This window comes from Pan troglodytes, chromosome 19 (assembly GCF_028858775.2).
Source record: "Pan troglodytes isolate AG18354 chromosome 19, NHGRI_mPanTro3-v2.0_pri, whole genome shotgun sequence".
NCBI lineage: Eukaryota > Metazoa > Chordata > Mammalia > Primates > Hominidae > Pan > Pan troglodytes.
In genome coordinates, this window is record NC_072417.2 from 80648711 (window position 1) to 80670961 (window position 22251).

Here is a 22251-nt window from a genome sequence, read left to right on the forward strand (position 1 = left end):
TTTATGCTTGTTTAAAAATTGAGGCCAGGCGTGGTGGCTCATGCCTGTAATCCCAGCACTTTGGGAGGCCGAGGCAGGCAGATCACGAGATCAGGTGTTCGAGACCAGCCTGACCAACATGGTGAAACCCCGTCTCTACTAAAAAAATACAAAAATTAGCCGGGCATGGTGACAGGCACCTGTAATCCCAGCTACTCAGGAGGCTGAGGCAGGAGAATCACTTGAACCAGGGAAGCGAAGGTTACAGTGAGCCGAGATCGCAGTGAGCCGAGATGGCGCCACTGCAGCCTGGGGGACAGAGCGAGACTCCGTCTCAAAAAAAAAAAAAAAAAGATAAAAAGAAAAATTGAATCAATATTTATTTTTTAAATAATTTTTTGTGGGTACATAGTAGGTGTAAAGATTTAGGGGGTACATGAGATGTTTTCATAAGGCCTGCAATGTGAAATAGGCACAATGTGAGGAATGGGGTTTCCATCCCCTCCAGCATTTATCCTTTGTGTTACAAACAATCCAATTACACTCTTAAGTTATTTTAAAATGTACAATTAAAAAATTGAATCAGGCTGGGTGAAGTGGCTCACACCTGTAATCCCAGCACTTTGGGAGGCCAAGACAGGTGAACTGCTCGAGGCCGGGAGTTTGAGACCAGCCTGGACAACATGGCGAAACCCTGTCTGTACTAAAAATACAAAAATTAGCCAGGCATGGTGGTGCGCACCTGTAGTCCCAGCTACTGAGGAGGCTAAGGCACAAGAATCGCTTAAACACAAGAGGCAGAGGTTATAGTGAGTTGAGATTGCACCACTGCACTTCAGCCTGGGGGACAGAGCAAGACTGTCTCAAAAAAAAAAAAAAAATCAGTATTTAGGATATGTCATCAGAAAGAATGTTAAGTGCTGTTCACTTTTTAGGATATGTCATCAGAAAAGAGGGAATGTTAAGTGCTGTTTGCTTAGAAGTGACTTGCTGTCGGCCAGGCGCAGTGGCTCACACCTGTGATCCCGGCAGTTTGGGAGGTCGAGGCTGGTGGATGACAAGGTCAAGAGATCGAGACCATCCTGGCAAACATGGTGAAACCCCATCTCTATTAAAAATACAAAAATTAGCCGGGCATGGTGGCCCACGCCTGTAGTCCCAGCTACTTGTGAGGCCGAGGCAGGAGAATTGCTTGAACCCTGGAGGCAGAGGTTGCTGTGAGCCAAGATCGCGCCACTGCACTCCAGCTTGGCGACAGAGTAAGACTCTGTCTCAAAAAAAAAAAAAAAGTGACTTGCTGCCTAGAAAAGTGTTCTAGATTTCCAAAATTTATGACCTCCTGGCACCAGTGAGACACACCCTCCCACAGATGAAAAGTAGATGCTGTTTTAGTTAAAGATAAATGGAGAGAAAAACTTCAAGGTAATTAACCTAGATATTTATTTGTATCACTGCTGTGTGACTGTCAAGTATTTGTCATTAGTTTGTACACACACCCAGCCCTACTCTCAAATAAGACAAGGAGATGAATATACTGCAAGTGTGTGTACACCATGGGGAAGGGCTGGAGGTGTGTGAGCACTATAGGACCTATAGGCAGCCTGTAATTGTCATCACCTATGGACAGAGGGATTAAGAACTCTGTCATCACCAAGATCCCCAGCATTGTTAACAACTTGTCTTCCAGATAGTTTTCATCAAAGATGCTATTATTTCAGTCTCCTTCTTTTACTTTTTAGGTGGTCCGAGACATTCTGCTGATTGGACATAGACAGGCTTTTGCATGGGTTGATGAGTGGTATGGTAAGTCAATTTCTCCAAAATAACTTGTAGAACAACTTCATGTTGTCTCGGGCTTTCTGTCCATTTGGCTTCAACTGCTACCTAGAAGGACAACAACAAAGGCAAGGCCGCTGCTTCCTGTGTTGGAAAGAGCACTGTCTGCCAAGCATAATGAAGATGTAATTATAGAAGCTTGGTCTAAAATAACCACAGAATTATTGACTAAGTAGGAACCTCAGGATGTTTGATGCTTACATAGTTGATACGCATGGCTCCATCATTCTCTGTTAGATGGCTTTCAAACCCATCCTAATTTATCCCAAACTTCAAGATCAAAGCTGTCTGAAGCATCCTGTCAAGTAAAAGCAGTCCTTTGATTCAGACAACATTTGAAACCACCCCTTGCCGGGCGCAGTGGCTCACGCCTGTAATCCCAGCACTTTGGGAGGCCGAGGCGGGCAGATCACGAGGTCAGGAGATCGAGACCATCCTGGCTGACACGGTGAAACCCCATCTCTACTAAATAATACAAAAAATTAGCCGGGCATGGTGGCAGGCACCTGTAGTCCCAGCCACTCAGGAGGCTGAGGCAGGAGAATGGCATGAACCTGGGAGGCGGAGTTTGCAGTGAGCCGAGATCGCACCACTGCACTCCAGCCTGGGGGACAGAGCGAGACTCCGTCTCGGGGAAAAAAAAAAAAGAAAGAAAGAAACCACCCCTCACCAAATATATACAGGTTCTGCAAGAATTTAAGGGCAGACAGAGGCATAGGTGCCCCGTTCATCCTAATTGAAACTATTGTTCTGGCTTTTTTGTTCATGATCTGGGAAGAGTTAAACAATTTCTACACATTTCCAGCAAATGAAAACAAGGTTAGCTTCATCCCATGATGGATGGACCATCCTTCCCAGGTCCTCAGCAGTCTTGTTTTGTCCACATGAATTTTCTGCACTCCCAGAATCAGTCATCAGATGGCTACCGTCCTTGGCTATAAATAGAAAGGAACACGCCCCACCGGTGACTTAGGTTAGATGTGATTTTCAGGTCGATTGTCTAATGAAATGCCGTTCTCCTTGGCCTTTTCCTAAGTCACATTAAATTTGTTCTGAGTGTAACCTAGATTGCATTTTGGTCCTTTTCTGTCATTGTTTCACCAACTCCCTCCCTTTTCTGAGCAGAAGGTACCAAAGTAAAAGGACACGTTAGACGGAAGGGGCAAAGACAGTCATTATTATTAATATTGTTAGCTATGTCTGAGCCACATTTAAAAGGCATGGTTCTATAAGCTATGGGCTTTTCTTTTTTTTTTTTTTTCTTTTTTTCTTACCTCCTTTTGCAGTTTTCCCAGATCTGTACCTTCTGAAGAGCAAATGCACCTTCCTGGGTTTGTCCAAATGCAGATCATTTATGCTCTCTTATCACACACCCACAGAATGCCGCTCTCATACCGCAAAAGCACTGGCTTGCCACATTGTCATGAAGTCTCCCAGAGACCTGTCTATTTCTAGTTGTGTTTTGTGAGGCAGGCAGGAGAGTCTCCTGTGATTACTTCCTCTGATCCTTAAATAAATCTTTCTGGTTGTTTTTTTCTGGGGCGCTTTTCTCCGATTCTCAGAGGGAGCACAGACCCCAAGAAAGGATAAGAACTTCTGGTCTCTCCCAGCTTGTGCTCCTCAGAGCTCATGGTTTCCTTGCTACCAACACCAAGGAAATATCAAAAGGATATTTAAAGAATCATAGGTGCAAACTGATTAGAAGTTTGCCAAAAAGAGAGGTACCTGAAGGGCCAAAAATCTGCCACTTTGAAAACCAACACACAGGGCACTTGGATAGGTTTCTCTCTGTTGCCAGAATGCCAAAGAAGATTTTTCAGCTAAAAGAATAGCCGGGCTCTGATCAAGAGGACAGAATAATAAAAAGGATTTGATTAGAGGCAGGATATAGGAAGAAAACCCAGTGTGGGTGGGTATCTAGTAAATGAAAGGCCAGGAAGGGGATGGGGCCTGACTTTTCCATCTCAGCTGAGCCTAGGGCAAGGAAGAGACTTAGGGACTTCTTTTTTTTTTTTTGAGACAGAGTCTCGCACTGTCGTACGGACTGGAGTGCAATGGCGCAATCTCGGCTCACTGCAACCTCCGCCTCCCAGGTTCAAGCGATTCTCCTTGCCTCAGCCTCCCAAGTAGCTGGGATTACAGGCTCCCACCACCACGCCCTGCTAATTTTTTTTTGTCTTTTTAGTAGAGATGGGGTTTTACTATGCTGGCCAGGTTGGTCTCAAACTCCTGACCTCGTGATCCGCCCACCTCAGCCTCCCAAAGTGCTGGGATTACAGGCGTGAGCCACTGCGCCCGGCCTTAGGGACTTCTAATAAAAGACTTAGGGACTTCTAATAAAAATTGAAAAAAAAAAAAAAAAAACTGCCAGGCACGGTAGCTCACACCTGTAATCTCAGCACTTTGGGAGGCCTAGGATGGAGGATCACTTGAGCCCAGGAATTCGAGACCAGCATGGGCAACATAGCAAGACATCATCTCTACAAAATAAATAGATAAAATTAGCCAGGCACAGTGGTGCATGTCCGTAGTCTTAGCTATTCAGGAGACCGAGGTGAAAGGATCACTTGAGCCCAGGAGCTGGAGGCTGCAGTGAGCTATGATCGCAGCACTGCACTCTAGCCTGGGTGACCGAGCAAGACCTCGTATCTTAAAAAAAAAAAAAAAGAATTCTGGGATTACAACAGGAGCCCAAGGCTAGAATAATGTATCAAAGGAAACAGGAGATCTCCCCGAATCTGGAGACCTTCAAAAGAGAGCACTTATTTACTTAGGATGAGTGAAGTGGAGGCATTTAACAACTAAGGAGTCTATAAACCTTTTCCTTATCTGAGCACAAAACAACAGTGTGGGCTTTAGTGAATGTGGATCATTAGGACACCTTGCACTCCCCAGAGTGGGTCTCCACCTGCATACACTGACATAGCCCCAACCAAAACAAGCAGCCTTTTCACTCAGCAATGGTCTGAGAACTACACCGTTAATTTCATGTAAGCTTCTGCAAGCATCAGTACCCACAGCTGAGCTGCTGACCAGGAAAACAGTGGCTCCTTCATCACACAGATGCAGACACTCAGTGAATCAAATGAATGGAAATGACTCCTGTCCACAGAGTGCCTTCTCAGTCCCATATTCAAAGTAATTCTGGGAACTGTGGGTCATATGTGCCACTGGTACCCAGGCTAAGCGCCCACCAGCATTACCCTTCCACTCCATTTGGGGGTACCTGAAGTGGCCTATTTTTATTTGATCTGGACAGGCTCAGTGAGACTCTCATGGAAATATGGAAACATGGAAAAGATCCAAAATAAATCCTTGCCTATAGCTATAGCGTCTAGCACTGGTTCTCAAAGTAAGGTCCCTGGACCTGCAACGTCAGCATCCCTAGGGTACTTGTTAGAAATGCATATTCTCAGGCCCCACCCCAAACCTACTGACTCAGAAACTCTGAGGGTCTAGCCCAGCAATTGTTTTAACAAGCCCTCCAGATGGTTCTGTTGCTGGCTAAAGTTTAAGAACTACTGGCTTATAGCATGGGCTATAAACCAGACTGGGACATTGGGTTGTAAGGACCGTTTAATTGATTCAATCCAAATAGGTTAACTAGAGAATCATAGCTGTCTGCAGGGCCAACCACACTCCAGCCTGGGCGATAGAGCGAGCCTTTGTCTCTAAAAAACAAAAAATAAAATAAATTTTAAAATGATTGCAGGAACCCAAATTCTTACAACTCTGATTTCTTGTGAGAATTAGAAAAAAAAGCTTCCCTTTAGACAGATGAATTAGAAAAAGGTGCCCCTTCTGGGCAGACTCAGCAGGTGCTCTGGGCTTAGGGCTGAATTTGAGCCCCATTCGCCTCCTCTGCTGTGTGTTCATACAGTGCACAAACTGTACACACTGATGCATGGGTAGCTCTAGATGTCTTTCTCTCTAATTAGACACACCACCTCCAGTGCTTAATTAAGAGTCAAGAAAAAAGGACATTGTTGAGGGTAGTGATCATTTGTCAGCCAAGGATGAATTTTGTGTCTCTTCTGAGTTTCAGCATTTGGCTGTCACGAAACTGTTTCCCTAAAGAGATTTTATTCTGCTCGTGTTCATTGTAAAGTGTAACCATTTCCATATTGGAGGAGTTGAGTGTGTCTTTCAAAGCCGTGATTGGTCTTTATCCATGAGCCTTGGGTCTCTCTGCACGACTAGAACGCTAATCAGAGAAATAACAACAACGTATTTCAGGAGATGGGGTGAGAGGGAAGGTGGATAAAAATAGGCAGCCCAGTTTCACAAAGGCATGGTTTTGCTTTACAAATCTGACAGTGTTTTGAGAAAGGAACACAGAACATTGCCAGAAGGAGCCTATGATTGAGGTGAACCTCACGAATGTCTTTGAAAACCTGACTCTAACCAAAAAGTATGAGGGAGGGAGAGTTCTGGCTGCTGTAGACGACACTACCTCATGAAAGTGACTTAGAAATCAGCCTGGAGTCCCTAGAGCAGGTCTAACAATGAGGGAGGCAAGATTAAAATGGAGAAAGAAGGCTGCTAGGGGTTGCATGAGCTGGTTGAGTTCACCAAGCCAGATTTTCCAACGCAACATTTTATGTGTGTGTGCTTGTATTCGTTTATCTGGGGAGAGAATGAATAACTTTCCATCAGATTTTCAGAGGAACCTGTGAACCCTTTCCCTGCCTACTCCCTGCTCCCAATTAAAAACTACAGAAAAAAATCACAACTATAAGGCTGGCACGGTGGCTCACACCTGTAACCCCAGCACTTTGGGAGGCCAAGGATGGCAGATCACCTGAGGTCAGGAGTTCGAGACCAGCCTGGCCAACATGGTGAAACTCCGTCTCTACTGAAAATACAAAAGTTAGCTAGGTGTGGTTGCGGGCACCTGTAATCCCAGCTACTCAGGAGGCTGAGGTAGGAGAATCGCTTGAGCCCGGGAGGCAGAGGTTGCAGTGAGCTGAGATCGCACCATTGCACTCCAGCCTGGGCAACAAGAGCAAAACTCTGTCTCAAAAAAAAAAAATCACAACTATAGATTACAGTTCTAGATCTTAGTGGTCTGAATTATGTGGAAAAGGTATACACCACACTTTGAGGATTGGCTACTTTCACTACAAAAAAATGGAGTCACCCTAAGCTTTTTGTAAGAAGCATGTATTGAATTTGTAATCATTGTAAAGGGTTTAAAAAATGGCATTTCTCAAAGGATGGCTACCATTTTGCTGGAGCCAAAGAAGTATCCATTCTTATTTATGATTTCTGGGGCCTCCCTGACCCAACTACTTGTTCAAGACTTTTATTTTGACTTAGAATGATGTAAAAATGACTTCTGTTTTGGTGAAGGAGGCTGAAAGTGAACGGAAATGTTTGTGGAGGGAAATAAAGTATAATGTGCCATTTCACAGATCATTGAATTAGAACAGAAGACTCCCCTTTTTAAAATGTTTGCTGCTGCAACTGTGTGGTACAATGAAGGAAAATTCACGCTTGCAGATGCTTTGTTCAAGGGCATTTGTAGTTTCCATGTGTGTTCAACTGACTTCTAAAGGCCTTTCAAACATATGATCTTGCCTCCACTTCCTGTGAAATTAACCTCCTTTCTTTAAAAATACAATGATTTAAAGAAAATTGCCACCATAAACAAAGCTAAAAGACTAGGGGAAAATATTTGCTGCATATGTAGTCAACAGGATTACCATCTATAATATATAAAGAGGTCCTATAAATTGAAAATTTGGCCAGGTGTGGTTGCTCATACCTGTAATCCCAGCACTTTGGGAGGCCAAGGCAGGAGAATCACTCGAGCTGAGGAGTTTGAGACCAGCCCTGGCAACACAGGGAGACCCCATCTCTACAAAAATTAAAAATTAGCTGGACATGATGGTGTGCCTGTAGTCCCAGCTGCTTGGGAGGCTGAGGTGGAAGGACCACTTGAGTCTGGGAGGTCAAGGCTGCAGGGAACTATGGTCACACCACTGCACTCCAGCCTAGGTGACAGAGCAAAACCCTATCTCAGAAAAAAAAAAAAAAATCAGTCACTCAAGAAAATGGTAAAGGATATGAATAAGTAAATCATAGAAGAAGAAATGCAAATAGCCAATAAACTTACTACTAATCACAAGAACCGTAATGAGAAAAACAAGAAAATAGGACATTTGCCCATCTGATAGCAAAAATTTAAGAGTGATTATATCCAGTTTTCAATATAAAATGATAATCCAATTTAATAAAATATACCATAGAAATGATAAGCACAAACAACTTATGACCCAGCCAATCCACTTCCAGAATTTTATTCTGGAATACACATGAGGCCAAGTGCAGTGGTTCATGCCTGTAATCCCAACACTTTGGGAGACGGAGGCAGGCAGATCACCTTAGGTCAGGAGTTCAAGACCAGCCTGGACAACATGGTGAAACCCCGTCTCTACTAAAAATACAAAAATAGTTAGCCGAGTATGGTGACACGTGCCTGTAATCCCAGCTACTCAGGAGGCTGAGGCAGGAGAATCGCTTGAACCTGGGAGGCAGAGGTTACAGTGAGCCGAGATGGCGCCACTGCACTCCAGCCTGGGGACAGAGTGAGACTCTGTCTCAAAAAAGAAAAAAAAGAAAAAGAAATACAAATTGCCCATGAATACATGAACAACAAGTACAAAGCTATTCTGTGTGGTGGTGTTCATATAAGCTAAAAATTAGTCTCAGTGTAAATGTTTACTAACAGGATTATCAATTAACAAATCCCCTGAGACCAGAGCCTCTTTGCCAAAGTGGAGCTGATGGTTGAGGAGGAGATTTTGGCCTCAGCCCAGTCACTGGCAGAGGAGAACGTTCTACTCAGGCCCCATGCAGTATGACCTCACGCCCTGAGATAAGAGTCTGGGATCTGATCTCTCCTCACCTGAAGGAGAGCAAGAACGAGAAGAAAAGAAATGGCCTCTCCAGAGGGCAAGGAAAGGAAATATTGTCCCACTGAAGTACAGTGAGCAGGGCATGTGTGTTCCCAAAATACTTCCCAGGGCTGTTTAACCTCTGATAGCAGAGTCTCAAAGATATTAGGATGCACTTTCTTTATCAGAAGAAATACCGTACCAGTTGCAACATTCTCTTAAATTAGGCAATTATCCCCAGTATTGCTGGCTTAAGGAGTCTTTATGTAGGAAACCTTATTTAGGAAAAGTAAATTATGACCTTTCACAATCTGTAAGTGAAGGGCTGACTGTTTACCAATGTATTTGCAAAGTAATTGACATGGGCTTCCTTTAATTAAGAGTTTGGGCCGGGTGTGGTGGCTCACGCCTGTAATCCCAGCACTTTGGGAGGCCGAGGCGGGTGAATCACAAGGTCAGGAGTTCGAGACCAGCCTGGCCAACATGGTGAAACCCCGTCACTACTAAAAATACAAAAATTAGCTGGGTGTGGTGGCGGGTGCCTGTAATCCCAGCTACTTGGGAGGCTGAGGCAGGAGAATCGCTTGAACCCGGAAGGCCGAGTTTGTGGTAAGCCAAGATATCACACCATTGCACTCCAGCCCGGGTGACAAGAGCGAAACTCAGTCTCAAAAAAAAAAAAAAAAAAAAAAAGAGTTGATACACATAAGCATTTGTTTGCTGGAAGCAAAGAAGTCTGAACCTAAATTGTTTGAAGTCACTCTGATCATTGAAAATCAATCAATAATAAAGATGAATCATCATTACTGTATAATCTGTCATTGGGCACATGTAATTGAATTTACTAAAATATTGATTTCTACAAAGATTTTGAGGTCATATATGTTGCAAAAGCTAGACAGTGCATTTTACCAGCTAACCTGAACAGGAGCATTTTCACTTGATTAGGATTTCCATAAATTTCTGAGAAATACTGAAAATATTTACATCATGTTCATACACATTTATAGTCTGTGAGGATATTTCAGGATTTAGACAAACATATTTTCCTTCACAGCAGGGACCATATTATCACCATCTTTTAGAGAACTACTCTACTAGGAATGTTCATTCCTATGTGGCAAAATTGGGAGATTTTCTTTTATAGAATTTTCTGAAATTTCATTTCTTAACTCTTTGTTTAAAAAAAATAATAGGGGATGGCTGGGCGTGGTGGCTCACACCTGTAATCCCAGCACTTTGGGAGGGCGAGGTGGGCGGATCACTTGAGGTCAGGAGTTCGAGACCAGCCTGACCAACATGGTGACACCCCATCTCTACTAAAAATACAAAAATCAGCCGGGCGTGGTGGCACACACCAGTAATCCCAGCTACTCGGGAGGCTGAGGCGGGAGAATCACTTGAACCCGGGAGGCGGAGGTTGCAGTGAGCTGAAATTGCACCAGTGCACTCCAGCCTGGGTGACAGAGTTAGACTCTGTCTCAAAAAAAAAAAAAAAAAAGAAAAAAGAAAAAAGAAAAAAAACAGGGGATTATGTTTCTAGAGTGAACAGAAATTCTGGAAAAGTCTATCTTCTCCTTACCAATTCCAAATTGACGGTATCCATCTCATAATGATCCAAAATAACAAATTTTTTTTTTTTTTTGACACAGAGTCTTGCTCTGTCGCCCAGGCTGGAGTGCAGTGACGTGATCTTGACTCACTGCAGCCTCCGTCTCCCAGGTTCAAGCGATTCTTGTACCTCAGCCTCCCAGGTTCAAGCGATTCTTGTACCTCAGCCTCCCGAGTAGCTGGGGTTACAGGTGTGTGCCACCATACCTGGCTAATTTTTCTATTTTTAGTAGAGACAGGGTTTCACCATGTTGGCCGGGCTGGTCTCCAACTCCTGGCCTCAGGTGATCCGCCCATCTCGGCCTCCCAAAGTGCTGGGATTACAGGCATAAGCCACCCTGCCCAGCCCAACATAACAGATTCTTAAATAATGTTTTTTTTTTCTTTTCCACAAGCAACGCATATTTGATGTAGAAAATTTCAAAAATGTAGATAAGCAAAAAGAAGGAAATTAAAATTACCTGTAATTCTAACTCTTCAAAATAATCACTGTTAACATTTTGAAATATATCCTTTCAGTGTTTTTTTAATGTAGATAATGGTTTTCTGACTAAATTGATTTCACATGCTATATACAGTTCTTTTTACCTATTTTTTATTTAACAATAGATTAAGGATATCTCTCTAGGATTAACTATTCTTCTACCTAATTTTTAATGATTGCATAGTGCTATCAGTCCCCTGGGTTGTTTTCAATTTTTCATTATTATGAACATTGCTGAACAAGGCAGCAATGAATATCTTTGTTGTTAAACCCTTTTTCACATCCATAAAATGGATACATCTTTGAAAGCCAATAGTCACAAAGTTTAAGCCCCTATCTTGATGTTGAGCTAATTCAAGATGAAGTATGATTTCTGTGGGGATTCAATAGAACAAAAAAACCTCTAACTCCTTGGCTTTTGTTTTCCAAATTACTGTCATGCCTGTTGGGATGGTGGGGGGCACCCCCTAATGACATATGTGTAGAGAAACTTCTTTAAATTTTCAACTCCTAGCTAAAAATGATCGTCTAGTATTATTTCAGACATATTTGTGTTTAAGAAATGTTGATAAGCAGCCATTGAAAGTGATTGTACTGAAAGAATGTGTTGTTATTATTAACTAAGATGCATTTGTTTTCATCATAAAGCAGCATCTCTTTATTGCTTTTTGGTTACCTCGATTTTCTAAAAGAAGAGCATGCTCCTTGCTTGGCCAAGCTGCTGCTTAGCATTCTTGATACTTACATTGCTTATGGACCGCATTTGTGATTGAGGATCTCCAGGTATACCTGGGAATGATCTTCTGCATAAAATAGACCAGGTCTGGATTTAGAGGCACACAGCATCTTGGTCCCAGACCACAATGAATTAAATCATAAACTCCTGGCAAATCTGCCCTTTGGAAATGAAGAGGATCTCACATGACACATGGATTGATATAAAAAGACACCAAACCACACGATGCAGAAAATACTTAAGGAAAAATTCCAGCTGTGAATGCCCACTCTAAATCCCCACTAAGCCAATTAGTGGTCAGGGTGGCAGAGGAAGCACTTTGTTCGGCATACCATAATTGGTAAAGAGCATGAAGTTCAGTTCTGCCAAGAGAGTAACAGAGGAATGCCTACCTGGGAATATTGCTGATAAAATGTAAAATAACCAAGGAGCCGGGTAGGGGTGGGGGTAAAATGACAGAAGTATTTGAAGTGAGACTAATTGTTATTTATATGCATTTCACATACTGAAGGTGGATGGGTTCCTTATTTAAGTTTTTTTTGTTTGGTTGGTTGGTTTTTTTTGAGACAGGGTCTCACTCTGTCGCCCAGGCTGGAGTGCAGTGGTGTGATCTCAGCTCACTGCAACCTCTGCCTCCCGGGTTCAAGTGCTTCTCCTGTCTCAGCCTCCCATGTAGCTGGGATTACAGGCGCCCTCCACCATGCCCAGCTAATTTTTGTATTTTTAGTAGAGATGGTGTTTCACCATGTTGTCCAGGCTGGTCTTGAACTCCTGACCTCAATTGATCCACCCGCCTTGGCCTCCCAAAGTGCTGGGATTACAAGCATGAGCCACCATGCCTGGCCTTAAAATTTTTATCAGTTGGATTAAGACAGGGTTTCTCAACTTCGGTACTATTGACATTTTGGACCAGATAATTTTTTGTTGGGGGCTGGGGGTCCTGTGCATTGTAGGATGCTCCATAGTGTCCCTGGAATCTGCACACTAGATGCCAGTAGCACCCCTTCCCTAGTTCTAACAACCAAAAATGTCACAAAATTGTCCCCCGTTGAGAACCACTAGATTAAGAGATCATTATCCTGAAATACTGAAAAACTGCAGACTTGGGCCAAAAATCATGTCATGTGCCATTTTATTTTTAGATCAGTGTGGGTGGAAGTAGTGCCAGCCATCTTCAAGCTGTTAGCCAAGACTTGAGGTTCAGTATAGACCTGCACTCTCTGACGCCATGCATTCTGTGCAAATTTACATCTGTGTGCAAGTTGCACCAAATCTCAATTGTACCAGTGAATATCATTGCTCTGCCTTCTACATCCTGCCTCCTATAACAGCAATGAAAGTGTCCTTTCTGTTGTTGAATGCATTGATTTAAACAACCTCTAAATCTATTTTGAAAGCTATATGGAAGGTAAGTATTAAACCAAGCAAAACCGACCCTCTGTCCCCAATGGGATCTTCTAATGATGCTTTAGGAGATCTCAGGCTATGGTACTGCCCACATGCTAATACTTTCTACCCAAACCTAGCTCACTTTACAAGAATCACCCCTAAATAATTTCCACTCTTCTCTGTTCTAAGACTATTTTGACTTAACTTCCTTGCCCTCACTCCCCCTTTGGTTGGTTTAGCTAACTTTATGACTTACTCATCATAAAGTTAGACAAGTCTCTGCTTTTTTAAACCTCCTTGGCTACTGCTCAGCTACCATCTTTCCCTAAAGTGTCCCCATTGAAAGTTTGCATCTAATAACGGAAGTTGCCAACGTCTTGACCTCTTTCAGATATGACAATGGATGATGTTCGGGAATACGAGAAAAACATGCATGAACAAACCAACATAAAAGTTTGCAATCAGCATTCCTCCCCTGTGGATGACATAGAGAGTCATGCCCAAACAAGTGTACGTAGAATTTTTAAAACATGTTGCCCACCCTTTCACAAATGCACATGTAAACTGATCTTGGAAATACTGCAGATGCCCGGTTCGCAACCTTCCATAGAAACATGTCGTCACCCAGACCCTGTTGCTGCAGAACCTGAGCTGGATCTAAATTGGGCAGTGTCACCTCTCTCCCAGACATTTCGATCCCTTAAAGTTGCTTGACGTGGAGGTTATTTCGGTCATAAAACCAAGAACATGGAGAGTGGAAACACTTTTGTGGGACTAGTAAAACGGCCTGCACCATAAAAGAGCAGAGGAGTGAAAATCGATGTCATATGTAAACTAGAATAACATGTCAGTAACTTTTAAAAACATAGCTAACACTCACTTATTCATTCAAGGGAGGGCTTCTGGCTCATCAGCTATTTTAGGTTTCTTTACATTTGCTTTGAAAAGCTTTCTGTGGCTCTTTATAGCTGTTTTACCCAATCAGTTCCTTTTTACTTAGGATAATCTCAAGATGGGCTGCAGTCTGTGCAGACACACAGGCTGAGCAGTGAAGGGGTGTGAGCTGGGGATGTGCTGAGCTGCCTAGCAGATCCCTGGGACTTAGGATAAGCCTTAGAGGGCCTCAGTTATTTCGCTGCACACTGGAAATTGAGAGCTGACTGTATATTGTATGCCAGCATTTTAAGTATCGTAATCTCTCAATCATTCATGCTAATGAAGGGGAGCTAGAGATAACAAAGAAAAGTGTAATCACCAAATCATTTCTTTGCATCTTCAGCCAGAGCTGTGATCTCTTTGGGTTCCGCCTTGAGTCTTCATGTCCATTAGCCCAGTCTCCAGAATAATACATAGTAGGTGTTAAAAAAAAAAAAAAAAAAATCAGCTGGGCGCGGTGGCTCATTCCTGTAAGCCCAGCACTTTGGGAGGCCGAGGCAGGTGGATCACCTGAGGTCGGGGGTTCGAGACAAGCCTGACCAACATGGAGAAACCTCGTCTCTACTTAAAATACAAAATTAGCTGGGTGTGGTGGCGCATGCCTGTAATCCTAGCTACTCAGGAGGCTAAGGCAGGAGAATTGCTTGAACCTGGGAGGCGGAGGTTGCAGTGAGCCAAGATCGCGCCATTGCACTCCAGCCTGGGCAACAAGAGCAAAATTCTGTCTCAAAAAAAAAAAAAAAAAATCAATGCTGTAGTTCTAGGAAATTTAGATGTGGCTGTTGTCATAAATGGATCCTTTAGAATTGTGAAGACCTTCTGATTGCACTTTGGAAATTTTTAGTTAAATTTTTGGAGCATGTCTTTGGAATGTGCCCTGCAAGTCTCATGTGCTGCAACTGGTTGCATGTGATTGCCCTTGAGGTTGCAAGGGCCCTAACTCTTCTCCCATTTTGCATGCAGTGATCCGATATGCAGGAAACTGTTGGAGCAAGAGGCGTTTCCTCTCTAAGCACAGACCAATTCCAGTAGTACTTCCCCCTAGAAGTGCTCTTTAAGGAAACTCTCCTTGAATTTCTATCACTTTCAATTACCTTTTCTTTTAGAAATGTTGGGCCCCAGTTCCCCCTTGGCCACTCTGAAAGCCATTCACTATAAATATGACCAGGCAAACAAAGGAAGAAGCCACAGGTAAAGAGGAGACACCAGATGGCTAAAAGATGCTAAGCTCAGTGATTTTCTCACAGCTTATAAGCCCCTTAGCTTGGCTTTCTTTCAGTTTTACTGTGATTATTACTTTATAATTAAAGTCCATGGCTGGGTGCGGTGGCTCACGCCTGTAATCCCAGCACTTTGGGAGGCCAAGGCGGGCGTATCACCTGAGGTCGGGAGTTCAAGACCAGCCTGACCAACATGAAGAAACCCCGTCTCTACTAAAAATACAAAATTAGCCGGGCATGGTGGCGCATGCCTGTAATCCCAGCTACTTGGGAGGCTGAGGCAGGAGAATCGTTTGAACCCAGGAGATGGAGGTTGCAGTGAGCCAAGATTGCGCCACTGCACTCCAGCCTGGGCAACAAGAGTGCAACTCCATCTCAAAAAAATAAATAAATAAATAAAGTAAAATAAAGAATAAAGTCCACTTACTATGTAGAAGGTGATAACATAGAGTGGTTCTTCCCATGGAAAAGCCCACATAATCTCTGGCTGCCCCTCAGCGTTGTTCCCGTGACTTCAGGGTGAAAGATGCCTGCCACTGGAGAAGTTACACAAAGTGGTTATTTTGAATGACATTTCCATTATCCTTTGGAATTCCGTGAAATTGGAGCACATTTATTTTTCTTTAGTCTTTCTCCTGTATCATAATGAAAAGCAGTGAAAATCAGGAGGTGGCTCTTTGTCACAAATAAAAACTGCATGGGTGCTAAATGAATTTTAGATCATCAACCCAAGCAGGGACAAATTAGATTGAAATTAGGCAAAATTAACATCCATGAACACAGCAGTGAGGAAATAAGTCTTTTCAATTGAGCAGGTTCAAAGCCTTCAAGGAAGGGAACTTCTAAGAGCCTCTGGGAGTGGAAAATCAAAATTCTGTGCTTTAGATTATTTCTGCCCCCTGCTGGCTATGTGGAGTAGAGCAATGTATTCAGCCACTATATTAAGAAAGTCTGCTTTTTCAAAGATAATATCCATTTATCATAGCAAAAACATAACATACCCTGATACACTAAAATTTTTCTCAGTCTCAACTTTATTGTGAAATAAATGCCTCTTTTTATATAACCTTAATCTCACTTCTTAGCTCATTTAATAGTCTTCCATGTTTTTAAAAATTGGTAAGTTTATAGGTACAATTTTTCTTGATATATGCTGAATTTTAAATCTTATCCACATAGTCATAATGATTTATATCCTTTGTAAAAACTTTCCCTTTCAGAAAATTTTAATAATTGTTCCCAGGAAATCCTCTTAAGGATTTCATTTTGTGAAAAATACTTCTGGTTTGCTCAGATGTTATAAAACCTAAAGATTAAGCTGGGCACGGTGGCTCATGCCTGTAATCCCAGCACTTTGGGAGGCTGAGGTGGACGGATGACCTGAGGTCAGGAGTTCGAGACCAGCCTGGCCAACATGGTGAAACCCCATCTCTACTAATAACACAAAAATTAGCCGGGCGTGGTGGCAGACGCCTGTAATCCCAGCTACTCGGGAGGCTGAGGCAGGAGAATCGCTTGAACCCCGGAGGCGGAAGTTGCAGTGAGCCGAGATCGCGCCATTGCACTCCAGCCTGGGAGACAAAAGCAAAACTCTGTCTCAAAAAAAAGAAAAGAAAAGTCCTAAGGATTAATACTGTGTTATGAATATTCATTACATACTCAGTATTTCCAAAGTGGCTATATTGTTTCATGCTGGTTATTCCCTCCAATATTATCTAATGAAGTTTCAACTGCTAAGTACATGGCAGTGGACAAGAAACAATGAAAAATGGGTCTCTGGGGGGCCAAAACAGATACAGAAAATCCGCGGGCACTAAATTTTGCATTTTGCTCCAGGATAAGCCTTGGGCCTTGACTCAGTCTTTAATAAGCCCAGGTTCCTCTTTTCCCTGTTCCCAGCAAATAAAAATGGCAAAGGATACCAGGGATAGCCAGGGTAACAATAATTAATAATAACAGTAATAAGGCCGGGCACGGTGGCTCAGGCCTGTAATCTCAGCACTTTGGGAGGCCGAGCCAGGTGGATCACGAGGTCAGGAGCTCGAGACCAGCCTGGCCAACATGGTGAAACCCTGTCTCTGCTAAAAGTACAAAAATTAGCTGGGCATGGTGGCACGTGCCTGTAGTCCCAGCTATTCAGGAGGCTGAGGCAGGAGAATTACTTGAACCCAGGAGGTGGAGGTTGCAGTGAGCCAAGATCACGCCATTGCACTCCGGCCTGTACAACAGAGCAAGACTCTATCTCAAATAAATAAATAAATAAATAATAACAGTAATAATAGAGTTTCTGAGCATGAGAGAAGAGATATCAAGCCATAAAGAGCAAATAGACCCTGAGAAGGAACTAAGGAACTGTATTTTTGCACAGTGATATATCTTCAACATATTATGTCTCAAATGTAGGAAGTATATATAATACATTAAACACATTAGGGAAAGATTTACATTTTTTAAATACTGTTTTTACTTTCTCACTTAAATAAGAACATTTCAGGTATTTGGAAAACCTACATTATCCAACAATGATTATTAACAGCGGTATCACTGTCTTATTTGTTGAATTCCAAGTCATGCTTTTTTTTCTTTTAAATAGAATCCTATTAAATGATCCTCTCCTTTCATTCTCTATTGTTTTTAAGTTTCCTCAAGAAATGGTTTTATTTTCTTGGCTTTGGAATGATTAGCAGGGTGTGGTGATATTGTTGATTTACGTGTTTTTGAAACAGAATTTATTAAAACACAATCTCTGAACCTTCTTAGGATCGACATACAGTCAGGAAACCAGAAACAACAGCATCTTTGTGGCCCCTCAGAATAAAAAAGTATATGTATTGATTAAGAAGATAGCATGTTGGCCTGAGTACAGTGGCTCACGCCTGTAATCCCAACACTTTGGGAGGCTTAGGCAGGCGGATCACTTGAGGTGAGGAATTCAAGACCAGCCTAGGCAACATAGCGAGACCCTGTCTCTACAGAAAATACAAAAAAATTAAACCAGGCATTATGGCATGCACCTGTGGTTTCAGCCTCACGGGGCCCTAAGGCAGGAGGATCACTTGAGCCCAGGAGGTCGAGACTGCCGTGAGTCATGATCGCACCACTGCACTCCAGCCTGGGTGATGCAGTGAGATCCTGTCTCAGAAAGAAAATAAAAAAGAAGATAGTATGTTGAAAAATCCTGATGATTTACCTGTTTACTCTATAAAGGTATACTTTCATGATCTAAAGTTGACAATAATGACAATAATATGTGTCATTTCAGGGCCATTGATTGTTTTAATTACCTTCTCTTTATGAAAAACGTGACCAGTTAATTATAGCTCCAAATACCCCACACCAGACCCACAACAACACAGATGCACACGGGTGCACACACATACACACACACAGGCACATATTTCCCCCGTCTAGTTCTGTATTCTACTGTTAAGTCCTTATTGAGAATACTTAAAATACTCACTGTGAAGAGTGCTTTGGAAAATCTTAAATGGATAATCATAAAGGGATATTGTTTTCAGGGTGTAGCTTCCAATAGAAAAAATTGGGGGTTTGGTATTTCAATGATACTTTGGGTGTATAATCGGGAGAGGCCCCTTTATGATAGGGTTCCCATAGTTCCTGTAAAAACAAGGGTAGTGATGAATCTATTTGCCTCTCTTATAAATAACTGCTCGTTTTTCTTTCTGTTTTTCTCCTTGAAGACATGACAATGGATGAAGTCCGAGAATTTGAACGAGCCACTCAGGAAGCCACTAACAAGAAAATCGGCATTTTCCCACCTGCAATTTCTATCTCCAGCATCCCCCTGCTGCCTTCTTCCGTCCGCAGTGCGCCTTCTAGTGCTCCATCCACCCCTCTCTCCACAGACGCACCCGAATTTCTGTCCGTTCCCAAAGATCGGCCCCGGAAAAAGTCTGCCCCAGAAACTCTCACACTTCCAGACCCTGAGAAAAAAGCCACCCTGAATTTACCCGGCATGCACTCTTCAGATAAGCCATGTCGGCCCAAATCTGAGTAACTTTATATAAATATCTCATGGGGTTTTATATTTTCATTTGTTGTTGTTTTTTTTTTTTTTTAAGAATCTTCTGATAGAGAAAAAGACTGCTTTGTCACTCAAACATGTTCCTTCGACCTTTCAGTGTGCATGTGACTCAGTAACTTCACATAGAATATGATTCCCTAAGTATGCTACACAGCATCATATCAGATGTAAGATGTAAGACTTGCAAACGACAGAAGGAATCTTCTGTAACCACATAGCTGTATGCCAGAGAGGAAGCCTTGTTATTGGGCATTTGATGAGGTTTGGCATGGACTTCAAGGATAAATGAATGAAAACTTTGCACCACTTTTGTTACAAGGTATGGTAGAAAATAGTGAAGTCAGTTTCCTCTCATCAAATCTAAAATTCTCCAAAATACTCTCAGGCATAACATACTTAGCTGTTAAATTTTGAACTGCTAATTACTAATACTTGAATACCAATAGTTACTGAGATTCCTATTTTGTGGTTAGTCTGACTCAGGATTTGGAGCCTAATTAACTCTAAACTTTTGAAAATTTTAATCATCAAGCTATAGAGGCTCCAAGTACAATTAATAATAACTCATTTATACCTTCCACAGAATTTAATAAAGATTCTACTTGTTTCTGTCTTTTAATAACTTTCCCCTTTTGTGCCCTTGTGGCCTCAGAAATCCTTAAGAATTGCATGGATGAATGTGACCATAACTGATTTTGGAATGGTTCAGTTTAGGAACCAAGAGGCCCAGGTGAGGCAACATCTTTTTTCTCTACAGGTACCAACAAACCTTGACTTGTCAGCTTCCATCATCAATTAAGATTCTCAGAATTTGCAATTAATTGAATAGAATTCATTTACTATCTGCCCACTCAAAGAAGTACAAGGGTAGAGTAAGCTAACTGGGCTTTAACATGGTCAGAATGTCTGGTGCATGAACTATAAAAAAGAGAACTGTCTCTCCCATCCCCTTCCTTGTTTTACTCTTAGTAACATCCAGAATTCCCTGGAACAGATTGCCTACCACCAGACCTTAGAAAAGACTGTCATTCTCTTGCTCCTTACTTGAAATACAAATATTGGGAATGTCACGGACATCGAGCAACTACTGTCAAGTGGGAGGAGAGAATGAGCAGAATTGCTGACTCCTATTTGTAGAGTGAAAAGGAGGAGTGATAATAGATGCCCTTCTGTCTAGCTTTCCTTTCTTCAACTAGTGGTAATGCAAGATTAGAATCAAGGTTGACAGGAGGCAAGATCACTCACTGAAGTGACAGAAAGACAATTCTCCTTTGCTCCAAAGAGAGAAATCTGTCACCTTTGCACCTCACTGCCTTTAAACACAGACGGGAGGGCAGGCCAAATCTCAGCATTGACTTTTGTCCTCCAAGAGAGGAAGAGAAGAAGTAATTGGGCAACTCGGAGGCCCGCGCCCCAGCTAGCCTTCCTGATCGTAACCTCCAACCTCAGGAAAGGGACCTTCCCAAAACACAGATCCCAAAGGAAACAAAATAGACCAAGGAGCATAATCTGCTTCTCTCACACAGCCTCTCTGCCAGTGGAACCTGCCTGCTTCCCTCTCAGTGCTCAGCACTCTGTGTAGTGTCTTTCAGGTTGATACACTCTCCCAAGGTGCAGGCGCTGGCCCCATGAGCCCAGCACCAAAGTTTTCTAAGTCATAGGTCAGACTGTCAAGATCATTTCTTTATCTATAGGTTGATATTTAGCTTAAAAAAAAAGAATAAACCTAGAACTCAAAGGAAACCTGTTGCAAATAGCTTAGATCAACAGTGTATCTCTTCCCTAAGAATGATAGTATCTTAGTAAGACACCTTCTATGCATGGTATGGAAGCATGATTTTTGCTTGTGGGAAAACCTAATATTTTATCAGACCCCTCGGACTTCTCAATCCCTCCCTCTCCACACAGTAGTACTTAATGAAAATGTTTTGCTTTAGAGAGCAAAATGCTACTTTCAGAAGACACTGAAATAGTATATGTATTTGCTTACCATTTGCAAGCTAAAATCAAGGTGGGATGGGGTCATTATTTTCACATAGAATGTATTTATTTTGTGCAGGCTGTTAAACACATCTGGCACCTAGTTTTTCCATTAATAGCATTGCTATTTTCCCTTTTTATAAAGTAGCTTCTGCTGTCAAGGTTAACAATTCTATATGCTTTAGGAAGCTAAGTTCTAATTTCTTTTTGTGAGTTTCATTTCTTTTATAACCAGTATGTTACCACAGACATCAGTTGCAAAGCTACGATGATAGTGTGATTCTTAGCCGAAAAAAAAGTGTGCGCTCTTAAAGTATGTTCAGTTTTTCTGTCTACATATGCTTTGTGTGCGTTAAAAAGGGGGTGGGTGGTGTAGATATTCCTTTAGCTGCTTTGCATATTTAACCCAGTCATCAAAAGGCATAAATGACTTCAATATTTTATATATCTTGGTTTTCAAGTATCATTTCACATTCTCTATACATGACTTTGTTATTGTGGAATACAAGCCTGCAATGGATGTATATATACAGAACATTAATAATTCTTAGAAGGATGGAAGCCAAATGGCTGCATGATGGAAATTAGAAGAAAAAAAAAGCAGAAACTTGAATTTGCTAAGCATGTTTGGGGGGAAATAGAATCCTTAACTCAGTGCCTCTGTCTGCGATATGGAAACCTACAACTTTGTTCACCAAAATTGTATTATACCTGTGTATATATATATATATAAATATAAATATAGTATAGTGAATCAGACACCATCAGTTTTAAGTCTCTGGTAGCCAAATTTAAATAAATAATCCATAGAATATCACATACGTTCACTCCATCTTCATCTCTGAAGTTAGTGGAGACCATCAAAATGACTGTACATTTCATAACTCTGGGAAGATTTCAAATGTGAAGTGCCCCTGTGCATTTTCTTGGCCATAGCACGGCATTCTTGCTTTAGCTGTGCTTTCCTGGGATGAGAAGATCTTGGTGTTTTTAACACATAAGCTTTGTTAGAAATCGCCTCTGAAGATCATTTCATTTTCTCACTTTGGGTTGTTGCAAGACAAAGCAAAGGAAAAGGAAAACAATGAAGGAGGCCGTGACATTTTTAGTTGCCACCGTTGTAACTCAAACAATGT

The 22251-nt window shown here is 42.1% G+C and overlaps 1 protein-coding gene and 1 long non-coding RNA gene across 6 annotated transcripts in view; one reads left to right on the forward strand and one right to left on the reverse strand.

Annotated features, from left to right (window-relative positions):
* The window catches only part of PITPNC1 (phosphatidylinositol transfer protein cytoplasmic 1), a 312787-nt gene extending 290913 nt beyond the window's left edge, over positions 1-21874 (forward strand). For 2 of the 4 annotated variants that reach the window (XM_063799225.1, XM_001164326.8), the window contains 3 exons: positions 1719-1782; positions 13326-13444; positions 18792-19144. In XM_063799225.1, coding sequence (XP_063655295.1) covers positions 1719-1782; positions 13326-13444; positions 18792-18797 — 189 coding nt within the window. In that variant the 3' untranslated portion in view covers positions 18798-19144. Of the gene's footprint in view, positions 1-1718; positions 1783-13325; positions 13445-18791 lie in introns of all 4 variants that reach the window. The other 2 variants (XM_063799224.1, XM_001164285.8) reach the window with 1 other exon arrangement.
* On the reverse strand, positions 1402-18797 carry LOC107969304 (uncharacterized). 2 transcript variants are annotated; one of them, XR_008540538.1, is made up of 3 exons: positions 18105-18797; positions 15518-15626; positions 1402-1863 (listed from the first exon to the last, which is right to left on the reverse strand). It is a non-coding gene; the product is annotated as an uncharacterized LOC107969304 (long non-coding RNA). The 2 variants fall into 2 exon arrangements; XR_001711054.3 differs by having other exon boundaries at positions 15518-18797.
* Positions 21875-22251: the final 377 nt, after the last annotated feature.